General features: G+C 44.3%; 1 protein-coding gene across 1 annotated transcript; it reads right to left on the bottom strand.

Moving 5' to 3' along the window:
- Positions 1 to 2,669: 2,669 nt before the first annotated feature.
- LOC133143135 (uncharacterized) lies at positions 2,670 to 10,986 on the bottom strand. The gene is made up of 2 exons (XM_061264912.1): positions 10,900 to 10,986; positions 2,670 to 5,005 (listed from the first exon to the last, which is right to left on the bottom strand). The coding sequence occupies exon 2, from the start codon at positions 4,753 to 4,755 to the stop codon at positions 3,214 to 3,216; it is 1,542 nt and encodes a 513-aa protein (XP_061120896.1). The 5' UTR covers positions 4,756 to 5,005; positions 10,900 to 10,986; the 3' UTR covers positions 2,670 to 3,213.
- Positions 10,987 to 11,366: the final 380 nt, after the last annotated feature.

The raw sequence follows: 11,366 nt of genomic DNA, 5'->3' as shown, positions 1-11,366 counted from the left end.
GTGAGTGCAATTTATCAGGGTACAAACTACTGGAGCTTAAACTGTTGGTTCATGGTCACCCCTTATGAACGTTAAAATCATTTCATGCCCATATCGCTTATTTCGAGTTGCTTATATTGTTCATCTTGTCATTCGATGATATTCTCATTCTTTGCTATCCTTTCGCAATCAATCAATATGTCACTAAACCAATCTGTCAATCTGTCAATCAATCTGTCAATCAACCAATCAATCAACCAATCAATCAAATAATGTTTGCATGCTGTGATTGTGAGCACTCTGAATCTAGCAATCCAAGTTCAAGTCTTGGTGGAACTTCCAATTTGTTGTCATTTACATGGAACAAACATTTGAAAATTCCAATTCAGTACTTTGTGTACAGTCCTATGAGTGTGTAAGCCCTGCCTCCACCACTTTTGTCAATTTCGTAAAATGAGCGCCTTGTGCTCAGAAAAATTATGCTCCTCCTTCAGTCATTGCCAGGGTTCTATGGCGTAATGGTGAGCACCCTGGACTCTGAATCCAGCGATCTGAGTTCAAATCTCGGTGGGACCTCAAATAATTTGTCATTTAGCTGGGAAACATTTGCAGATGGGAGCAGCTTGTGTGCTGCCCCATGAATTTGCATGCTTCCCCACACCTGAGGGTTCCATGAGCGCTCTAGACTCTGAATCCAGTGATCTCAGTTCTGGTCTCGGTTGGACCTCAAATATTTTGTCATATGCAAGAGTTTGGGCACCCCTAATCAATTTCAAGATTTTCTCTATAAATCCTTGGCTATTCGGATCAGCAATTTCAGTTAAATATATCATATAGCAGACAGACACAGTGATATTTGAGAAGTGAAATGAAGTTTATAGTAGTTACGGATTTGTCAAGAATGGACCATTATACCTTCAACCAGAATCCACACTCTCATTGGAAGCTATAGGAAGTGTTTAGAGGGGTGGTTTTTAACCTTGTTGGAGGTACCGAATCCCACCAGTTCCATACGCGCAATCACCGAACCCCTCGTTAGTGAAAAAAAATACATTTGTTTTTTCAAATTCAAGACATAGATGTTTTCTTACTGGCACACAAAATGAGCCGTGCATGAACATCACCTTGTTCACAGAATAAAACCAACACAATGCATGAATTCACAAGAAATGACATACCAGCAAATCAGTGTGACGTCTGCTTTTGCCTTTGCGAGACCAGTTCAGATATGCGGATATATAAATCAGGTGTGTTCGGACCTCTCCAGCGGAGGCTCTGCTGAACCCCTGAAACCGACTCACCGAACCCCCAGGGTTCGACCAAACCCAGGTTAAGAACCACTCGTCTAGAGGCTGTTATTTCTGCAAAACGAGTATCTACTAAATTTATGTACCTGCCTTCTTTTGTTGAAATAATAATTGCACATTGTCAGCAAATCCAATAAACTTAATTTCAATTCTCAAGTATCACTGCCGCCATCCACCGTGTATGGATTCGGGCTAGCGCCCAAGATTAAATTGGGCTAGTTGATCAACCGCAATGTTTTAAAGAAGGGCTCGTCTGGGAGTTAAATCCAGGACCTCCCACACCCAAAGCGAGAATCATACCCCTAGACCAGGGGTGGGCAAACTACGGCCCGCGGGCCACATCCGGCCCACGGGACCGTTTAATCCGGCCCGCCAACCCTGAACAAATTGTATTATTAAACTTTGTTTTGGGGTCATTTTGCCTGCAATGACTGCGTTTTCCCAGTACATGGCGAAGCGCTCGCCTGCGCATTTACTACCGTAAGCCGTGTCAGAAAGCTCGGTGCACACTCACAAGTGCGTGTACGTACTCAGTAGTACGGACTTGGCGCACTCTCGCTCTATTCGTATCAGTCCCGAATTTAGAGCGTGGGCTTTGACGACAGCATTCTTATAATTCGCGCGCTGAGCTTTCAGATGCAGTTTTGCGCTAAAGCCACCCACAAACCTTCCCCTGGAATCCTTCCACTAAAATGAGTGGCCCGTAAAAAAGAAGTGAGTGCCGAATGTTAATAAAAGAGTGGCCAATTTGGCTCGACGTACGCGACGTGACGTTCAGCCGCATGAACATCAACCCGTCACAGATCAAGGTAAACGGACCAACACCTCGGATCTCGCCTAAGAATTGCCACAACAAATTTTACTCCAGACTATGACGCACTAGCAAAAAAGGGAGACCAACAACACTGTTCCCACTGAAAATGAACGGGAGGCTCTCAAGTTTATTGTAAAAAAATGCATTTTGAATATGATTTGTACACATAGCAGGGATTGAAACTAGCGACCATTCTCATTTTCAAACAATGCAGGATGCTCAAGGACATTGATGCACCACCTATTTGCGATTAATCTTAACCTGTAACGTTCTTAAGGCTTACTTTAAGGAGGTGTTTCCCGTTTCCTCACCTCTGTTGTTAGGGTGGTGCTCACTCTAACTTATTTTGCAAGAACCACTCGGAGACAAGTTAGTCGTTTTGGGCACCTGCAGGTGGAGAGTTCACTCGTTGCTGTTGTCACAGCGATGGTCGAATGAAGTCTAACTCTCCCTTCCCACAAGAGCATCTTTATTAAGAGGAAAAGGGTGGGGGTGACAGTAGACTGAATAAACAAGTTAAAACTCTTGACATCTAGGTAAACAGAGCAGGGGATGTTTTACGACATTGTTTAGGATGGGACAGACTTAAGTGGTTTATTACCGGTTACATACCTTCCAACATAATCATAGATCAAGATAGTTTGGAAAACCCTGACATCTCCCTCCTGTTTTATCATATGATTATGTGAACCCGATCAATCAAACATAAGTAAGTAAGTAAATACAAAGAAGAATAGCAAAAATAAAAAAACAATAATAAAAAAGATCAATAAAAAACTGAGATCACAGCGGACGGGTTGGGGAGCGTGTAGGGTGAAACACGACAAAAACAACAAACACTGATAGCAACAACTTCCAGTGAAGATGAGGACTTTCCTCAATATTCCAGATTAAATTTATTGTGTGGTCTAAAAACCTGCTGGCCGATGTTAATACGCAGGAAAAGTCACACACGGTCCCTCTGCCTTAGGCGACCAGAATGCTATCAACAAAACAAAAAATAAAAGAAAAAGAAAAACACAGAAACAGTACATCATCGTACCCATCACTTGCGAAGCATTTTCGATGGTCAAATCATCAAGTTTCTGTAAAACACGCTCAGTATAATAGCCCCTACGCAATCCGCATTTCATCATGGTCATCACATCCGTCACGACTAAGAAGTTGTATATTTACGTGTGCTACGGTAGAAGAGACGACCCTCGTCACAGCAGACCTCAAACATGGGATAACACAGGTCGTAAACAAGCACAACAACACCAGCACAACAAGCACAGGAGACACTAGTTTCAACAGCAGTTGCCACCAGTTGCCAGAGAATAGCCATGAAAAGAAACCCCACTGTTGTGGAACTTTGTCATTTGACATGGCCTGCTGTAAGTTCTTCAGCGAAGCCATGGCGTCGTAGATGTGTGTATCATTTTCTCCAGGGATGTATGTGCAACAGGAAGTCCCAATTATGTGGCACACACCACCTTGTGCTGCCGTCAACAAGTCCAGAACCATCCTGTTTTGCAAGACCATCAGCCTAATAGCCTGAATCTCTCTATTTTGTCCATCGTTGACTTGTAGTGAGAGATTCGCAAAGGATTGAAAACGATAGTTCAGTGTCTCGATGAAGAGTGATTGTTTTCCAATTCCGACCCAGGGAAAAAGCGCATGAACAACTTTGTCTCCAACGGACCATACTTTATGGTCGTCTGGAACATTCGCACCCCAGATAGGGTCATGAGGGTCAAAGGTTGCAACCGCTCTGCGTTGACGTCCAGAAGAGTTGCGTGCTGTCGTCAGCTGTCTATGTCGTATCCTGTAGGTGTGGTCTGTCACCCACACTGGTGCACACACTCCTGTCCAGTTGGCGGGCAGCATTGGATAAACCTTGTGACCACAAAGCCACCAGCCATTCTGTATGAAGTATGTTCCGTTCGATGGTGCAGACATGTTAGTCGGAGAGCCCTCCCCAACTGAAATGGCTCTCCTATCTTGACACTCAGTGACGATGTCCAAAGCTCCCATCCAGTTTCCTCCTGGAGAGCAGTCACTGTCAATGCATTTGTGGGTCTTACTTCCTTGGATGTAACACGTATAGTTCACTCCAGGCCGCTGCTCAGTGTAGGCCACCTGCGGTAATGTTCGTCCTTTAACAGTCACATTGAGATTTGTCCAGAAAAGCTTATCACAGGTGCCTTCCACAAGTCCAGGGCGGAAAGGGTCGTCATCACTCACTTTGACGGCAGGGTGTTGATATCCAACTCCTCCCATGGATGCCATGCATTTTGCGTCAGTGACATTCATTGCTCTGGCCTCCAAGTGAACTTGCGTGGAGGAAGGGGGGAGTTTTGAACACACATAACATCCCTCCTGTGTGTGGGCTCTCACAGTGAACTTAACGTACCGGTACCACGTGTTGGTTTCGTATGGGTTTTTGGGGTCCCATGACCAGTCCTCAAAGTTCTCATCGTGTGACCATCGTTTTCCACGGTCAACATTGTCACTTGGTCTGTTCAAATGAGTCCATAGACCATAGCACGCTCCAACCACAACGCAGCAGAGGATCCATCTGGCATATGGAGCCCCGTTGCTACTAGGATGGCAGAGACACCGGGACATCCCCTCGCCTAGCGGAGTGGGGATCGTTGTTTTCTTCACCAACATTGAGACGTCCCACCCTAAACGATAGGACTCCTTTGAAGTTAGCCTTCCCCACCACTCCGAATTAGGGGTCCAGCACTCTCTGCAACTTGCAGTGGCTGAGGTGAATCCAGCTGGGCCGTTCAGCAATCTTCACTGCGGTGGGGGTAGTCAGCAAGACTTGGAATGGTCCCTCCCACCGTGGGCTGAGCCAGTTCTTTCTTTTTACGACCTTGATGTAGACCCAGTCTCCTGGATCGATGGGTTTGTCGACCTGCGAGGAGGAAAGATCAGGCGGCAGTAAATTTGCATTTGACACATCTTTCAGTTTGAGCGTCCTTATCATATAGTCTGCCAAGGACTGCTCTTCATCTGCTTTTTGCAAATCTGCAGGGAACACAGGTAGTCTATATGGTCTCCCATGGATGATTTCGAAAGGTGTCAGCCCTTCTGAAGTGGGAGTAATTCTCATATAGAGCTTCACTAAGTCTAAGCACTCTGGCCAAGATCTGCCTGTTGTTTCCATGCATTTTTTCAACCTGCTTTTGATAGTGGAGTTTGCTCGTTCAACCAGGCCAGCGCTCGCAGGATGCCAAGCGCAGTGGTTTTTTAATGTTATCCCAAGGTGTACAGCCATGTTCTGTACAACTTGGTTCACAAAGTGTGGACCATTGTCACTGTAAATGGTTTGGGGGATGCCATGAGTCGGTATGATGGCTTTGCAGATGGCTTTTGCCACTGTTAAGGCATCTGCTCGTTTAGATGGAACTATTTCCACCCATTTGGAAAATGCATCAATCATCACTAAGCAGTATTTGTGAGGTCCACTTTGTGTGAGCTCAATAAAATCCATGTGCATGATTTGAAATGGGTAAGACGGTTTTGGAAATGAGCCTCTCTTAGGTCTCATATTTCCTTGTGGATTATGTTTCACACAAACAGGACATGCTTTACAAAAATTTTTTAAGTAAGCATCTAAACCAAAGGTAGTGAATTGTTGATGTATGATAGACTTCATCCCTCCTGTCGACACATGGCAAGGCCCATGGGTCGCAATTGCCGCTGCCTTAAAAAGTGATTTTGGTAAAACAGGTTTGTCATTGATGCGGTGGATATTATCTGTCTCCATCATTGCACCTTTTGTCGTCCACATTCGTTTTTCCACCATTGGAGCATTGCCCTGCATATCTGTCAGTATAGTTTTATCTATGAGTTGCGTGTCCTCTGAATCCATTAAAAAGAATTCATGGCCATGTTTCCCTGCTGCTGCTTCTTTAGCAATTTTGTCTGCCAATCTGTTTCCATTTGAGACTTCATCCGTGCCAGTGGTGTGAGCAGCACATTTACACACAGCTAGTTTAGCAGGCAAGTGAATGGCCTGCAACAAGTCTTTTAACAAGGAGGCATGGGTAACCGGCTTACCGGTCGATGTTGTCATCCCTCTGCGCTCCCATTGTTTCGCAAAATAGAACAGAGTAGAAAACGCATACTGACTGTCTGTGTATACAGTGACTTCCTTATCTTCTGCTAATTGACAAGCTCTTGTTAGCGCAATTAGCTCAGCAGCCTGCGCTGACCTGTTGTATGGAAGCTTCTCTGCTTCAACAATCTGGTTTGGCAATCCCACAATTGCATAGCCACTTTGATTGTTCCCTCTATGATCCTTTGAACATGATCCATCCACAAACCACTTTTCTCCTTTGTCAAGTGGCGTGTCACTTAAATCTTCTCTGGGCAGCTGTAGATGTTCTGTAGCATCCAAACAGTTATGTGGTGTACCATCCCCCGGCAACGGAATCAACGTTGCTGGGTTAAGGACTGTGCACCTCTTTATCACAATGTGCGGTTGTGACAGAAGTGTAGCAGTGTAAGATAGGTGTCTGGCTGGTGACAAAAAGCTCATTTTACTTTGCAGTAGCAACACGTCTACAGCATGTGGAACTAGCAGCTCCATTTTGTGAAAAAGCACCACATCTGCAGCCTGTCTCACTGCAAGCGCTGCCGCGCACACTGTTTGTACACAGTCTGGCAAAGATAGAGCCACCGGATCCAATTTTTTTGAATAAAATGCAATTGGTCTTAGTTTGCTGCCATGACTCTGCAGCAACACTGAGGTCATAAAACCATTCCTGCAGTCTGCTGTTTGCACAAAGGTTTTATTGTAGTCTGGCAAGATAAGAGTTGTAGTTTCTATCAGAGCCTGTTTCAGCACCACAAAAGCATCATCTGCCACTGGTGTCCACATAATTTTTTCTGTCATTGCCATGGGGACTCCATGCACAATGTTCAGCAGTGGTTGTGTCTTCTCCGCATAATGTGGGATCCATGCTCTACAGTAATTGCAGAGTCCCAAAAAGGACATCATTTGTTTTTTTGTTTCAGGTTTCGGTGCATCTGCAATGATCTGCTTTCTGGTTCTCTGTATCTGTCTTCCAGAAGCTGACAAAGTGTGACCTAAATAGTTCACTTCCTGTCTAACCCATTGTAGCTTGTTCTTGCTCACTTTATTCCCTGTTTTGCAGAGAAAGTGTAACAATGCTAAGGAGTCTTCTTTGCAAGCAGCTTCAGTTTCAGAGGCTATCAGGAGATCATCTACATAAACTAGAAGTTGGCTTTTGTTTGAAATCTGAAAATCAGCCAGACAGGCCATGATAGCTTGAATGAAAATAGTTGGACTATCAGCAAATCCCTGTGGCAATCTGGTGTACGTATAGCTTTGTCCTTTAAAGGTAAACGCAAACCAAAACTGTGAGTCTGGGTGAATTGGCACTGAGAAAAATGCATTGCTAAGATCAATTACTGTGAAAAACTTCTGGTTAGGTTCCAAAGTGTTCAGAAGTGTGTGTGGGTCAGGCACATTAGGTGCTCTTGTCTGCACTGCATCATTCACTGCTCGTAAATCTTGTATCATTCGCCAATCAATTTTATTGGCCTTTTGGACTGGAAAAATAGGAGTGTTGCAAGGAGAATCCGAGCACTTCCTAATGATTCCTCCTGTCAAAAGATCATTTATAACAGGGGCAATCCCGTTTATTGCCTCCTGTTTTAAAGGATATTGCTTAACTCTTGGACGCCAATCTGATCTTGGTTTGATCTGTACCGGTGGAATGGATGTTAAAAGTCCTACATCAGATGGCCCCTTTGTCCACAGTTTTTCAGGAAGCCCAGCCAATTCCCCCTCCTCCTTCTCATTCAAACAAATGTCAACTAGTCAGGTTAGCGCACAAGCGCATGCCCTACCAACAGCTACTTCACACACTGTTTGCTTCCACATGTCACAACTGGTACTGTAGCTCCACCCATCACCTTTGTCCTCATAATCAGTGACAGATCTAGCAAGTTTAATTCGGCAACCCACATCTGCCCATGTTATACTGTGAGGTTTGAACAATGAAATGTGGGGTACAGCCGACAACTTGTATTTGTCTTTCTGAGGAGCGGGCAGGAGCACAGCAGCAGCTGCAAATGACCCGCGATCTGTGTACAGAGTAGTGATTGTTAAAGTTACTTCTGTGTCACTGAGAAAACTTTCAATATACTCATCATGTGGATCAGTGAGGATATTCATGGTGACATGTAATTGATTACAAGTCATTTCTGATTCAGGTCGGGACAATTGTTTTCGAGCTTCACTCAGCAATCTGCTTGGTAGCTTGGGATTCCGTTCGGGAGTGATGTCATAGGAGCAGGAAATCTGTTCACCTGCTTGTGCAGCATATGAGTCTACATCTCTCACTCTACATGCTCGCATGCCATCCTTTACTGGAATTATTGCAATTCCCAACCGAGTCATCAGATCTCGTCCCAGCAGGTTTATGGGACATTTTGGCGATAGAACAATCGAGACTGAAGCTATGACTCCTGTTTCATCATCTCTCACTACAACTGGATTGGAGATACTCTCCTTGTGTACCTGCCCATCAGCCGATTTCACCCAAATTGTATTTTGGGAGGCCTTTAGATTAGGGACTTTAGTTTTTATTACGGTTTTACAAGCTCCGGTATCACACAAAAACTCAACTTCACTTCCTCCAATGTTTAAGGTAACGTATGGTTTTTCTTTTAATGCACTCAGAATGTCCCATGCTGTATGGACATCTACTATTTCTTCCTCTGTAGGAGCACAAAAGGTCATAGGGGGGCAATCTAGTCATGCTGAGAATTTGGCTCTCCCTCTGCCCCTTCCTCCACCCCTTGATTGGTTTTGTTTTGCAAAACGACACACTCTTGCAATGTGTCCTTGTTTCCCACAGTTCCAACAGTTGCCAGAATCTGGTGGGAGTTGTGAATTGTATGGTGGCCTTCGACCTTGTTGGCCTCTACCTCCTCTGCCCCTCTGGGACCCTTGGAAGAAGACTGTTGTATCTTCATCTAGGTCATTAACGTCTAGATGAAATACATCAGAACTCTTGCCTTTTTTTATCACTTTTTCAGCATGTCTGGCCCATTGCATAGTTGTTGTCACACTTGCAATATCTACTTCCACCAAATGTTTCCTCACCCAGTTGCCTATTTCAGGGCGGAAATTAGTAAGGAGCGCATTTTTAAGCTGTTGCTGATAAGCACTCTCAGCTGCATCATTGAATGGGATGCCACTATGCACCCTGAATTCTTTTTAAAATCTCAAGCGAAAATCATCAGTATCTTCCCCAGGCTTCTGTTTTATTCCTGCCAAATGACCATAATTCGCTCGTCTTTTAAATATTGTTCGCACTCTTTGCACAAGATCATTCCATTGTGCTGCATACTCCCCTACCAATTGATTCCCCCCACCGGGATAGGGAAAAGGCCCTTGATTATTTACCTGTATAATGACCTCTAACCTTTGCCCAGTCTTTTCCCAAGGAAGACATTGCAGCTTCTCCTGCCTCATGTCCATTTAGTCTATAGGAATGTATGATGCCAGCCATGTCTTCTGCCCATTTTTCTGGGTCTTCAGCAACAGGGGTAACCCCTTCAACTGCTTTTCTTGCTTCTTCCAAAGTCCATGGCCGAAAAACATATGTATGTAGAGGTTGGCCTTCCCCTACAATAGGGTTTGGCACTTGGATCATTGGGCACACATCAACATTGTCTACATTTTGGGAAAATCTAGCAGCAGTGGTCAAACCTCTTGTTTGTACAGGGCTTCTAATCATTTGACCCTGACCTTTTTTGCTGTTATATGGGGGAGGGCGCAGGTCTGTTAAGCTTGGATACAAGTTTTGCGCACAAGCGGACAACCCCTCTTGCTCCTCTGCTTGCGCTGTATCCGGGACAGTGCGCCTGCGCACTGTGGCCTCATTGTCTTCCGGCCTGACAAACATGGTCGCAGCCTCATCACTTTTCATCTTTCTATCTTTTGTCTTTTGGAGTTGTTCTCTTCTCTCTTGTGAAGCATTCAACCATATTTTAGCACAAATCAATTCTTTCTCTTTTCTTTTCTTTTTCAGTCCCTCTGACTTTCTATTCACGCTCTTTTCCAAGACCTCAACCACTATCTTCCACACTTCAACTTTCAACTTCCCTTCTACTCCATACTTTTTCTTCCACTTCGGCATGTATTGCATACAATTAACAAACTTACTCGCCATGTACTTCTCATCTCCATCAAGAGCTAGGGATTTACAGTTTTTATTTCCCATCTTAATTTGGTATTTTAGGTTTATACAATTATTATTATTATTATTTTTATTTATTTATTTTATTTTTTTTCTTTGAGGATCCTCAATGCAAGATTAAATTGACCTTAGAACAATTACTAGCCTGTATTATTTTCGTGGATCAATGCTAGAACTGCTATTTAGTCAATTTATCCTACCAGTCACTCTCAATCACACAAACTCCAGCGCTTTTTTATTTTTATTCTTAGGCCTATCCAGGATGGGTGTAAAACCCTTCCAAACAGCTTGGAAAAACGGACAAAAAAAATGAATCTTCAATTAAGAAAAAACTTTTTTCTTAGCCCGTTCTTTCCACTGGGACTAGAATCCCAGCTGTTTCTTAGCTTGGTAAAACCAAAGCTGTATCTCATAGCTCGGACGAACCAAAAGCTGAATCTCATAGCTCGGACGAACCAAAGCTGAATCTCATAGCTCGGACAAACCAAAGCTGAAATCTCGTGCACCTTTTTAACTTTTTACGCGTCTTACAACAACACAATCACACAACTTTAGGGCTTTAACTTACTTGTCTCCTTGGTTCGCTGTTCAGCCGGGTCCCGCCAATCCACATCTGTCAGACGAAGGCAGACCTAAGATGCTGGCCCAGCGAAGAATTTCCTTCCTAGGTCTTTCTTTACCAGGTCCGGCTAAATGGACGCTGGCCCGTCGACGGTGTACAGCGTGTCGTCCTCCGTCAGCCAGATGGTGGGTATGAGGGTCCCGGGTTTCGGCACCAAAATGTTAGGGTGGTGCTCACTCTAACTTATTTTGCAAGAACCACTCGGAGACAAGTTAGTCGTTTTGGGCACCTGCAGGTGGAGAGTTCACTCGTCGCTGTTGTCACAGCGATGGTCGAATGAAGTCTAACTCTCCCTTCCCACAAGAGCATCTTTATTAAGAGGAAAAGGGTGGGGGTGACAGTAGACTGAATAAACAAGTTAAAGCTCTTGACATCTAGGTAAACAGAGCAGGGGATGTTTTACGACATTGTTT

This window comes from Syngnathus typhle, linkage group LG18 (assembly GCF_033458585.1).
Source record: "Syngnathus typhle isolate RoL2023-S1 ecotype Sweden linkage group LG18, RoL_Styp_1.0, whole genome shotgun sequence".
NCBI classification, from domain to species: domain Eukaryota; kingdom Metazoa; phylum Chordata; class Actinopteri; order Syngnathiformes; family Syngnathidae; genus Syngnathus; species Syngnathus typhle.
Note: the sequence above shows the minus strand (reverse complement) of the source record. Positions and strands in the feature narration are given on the sequence as shown.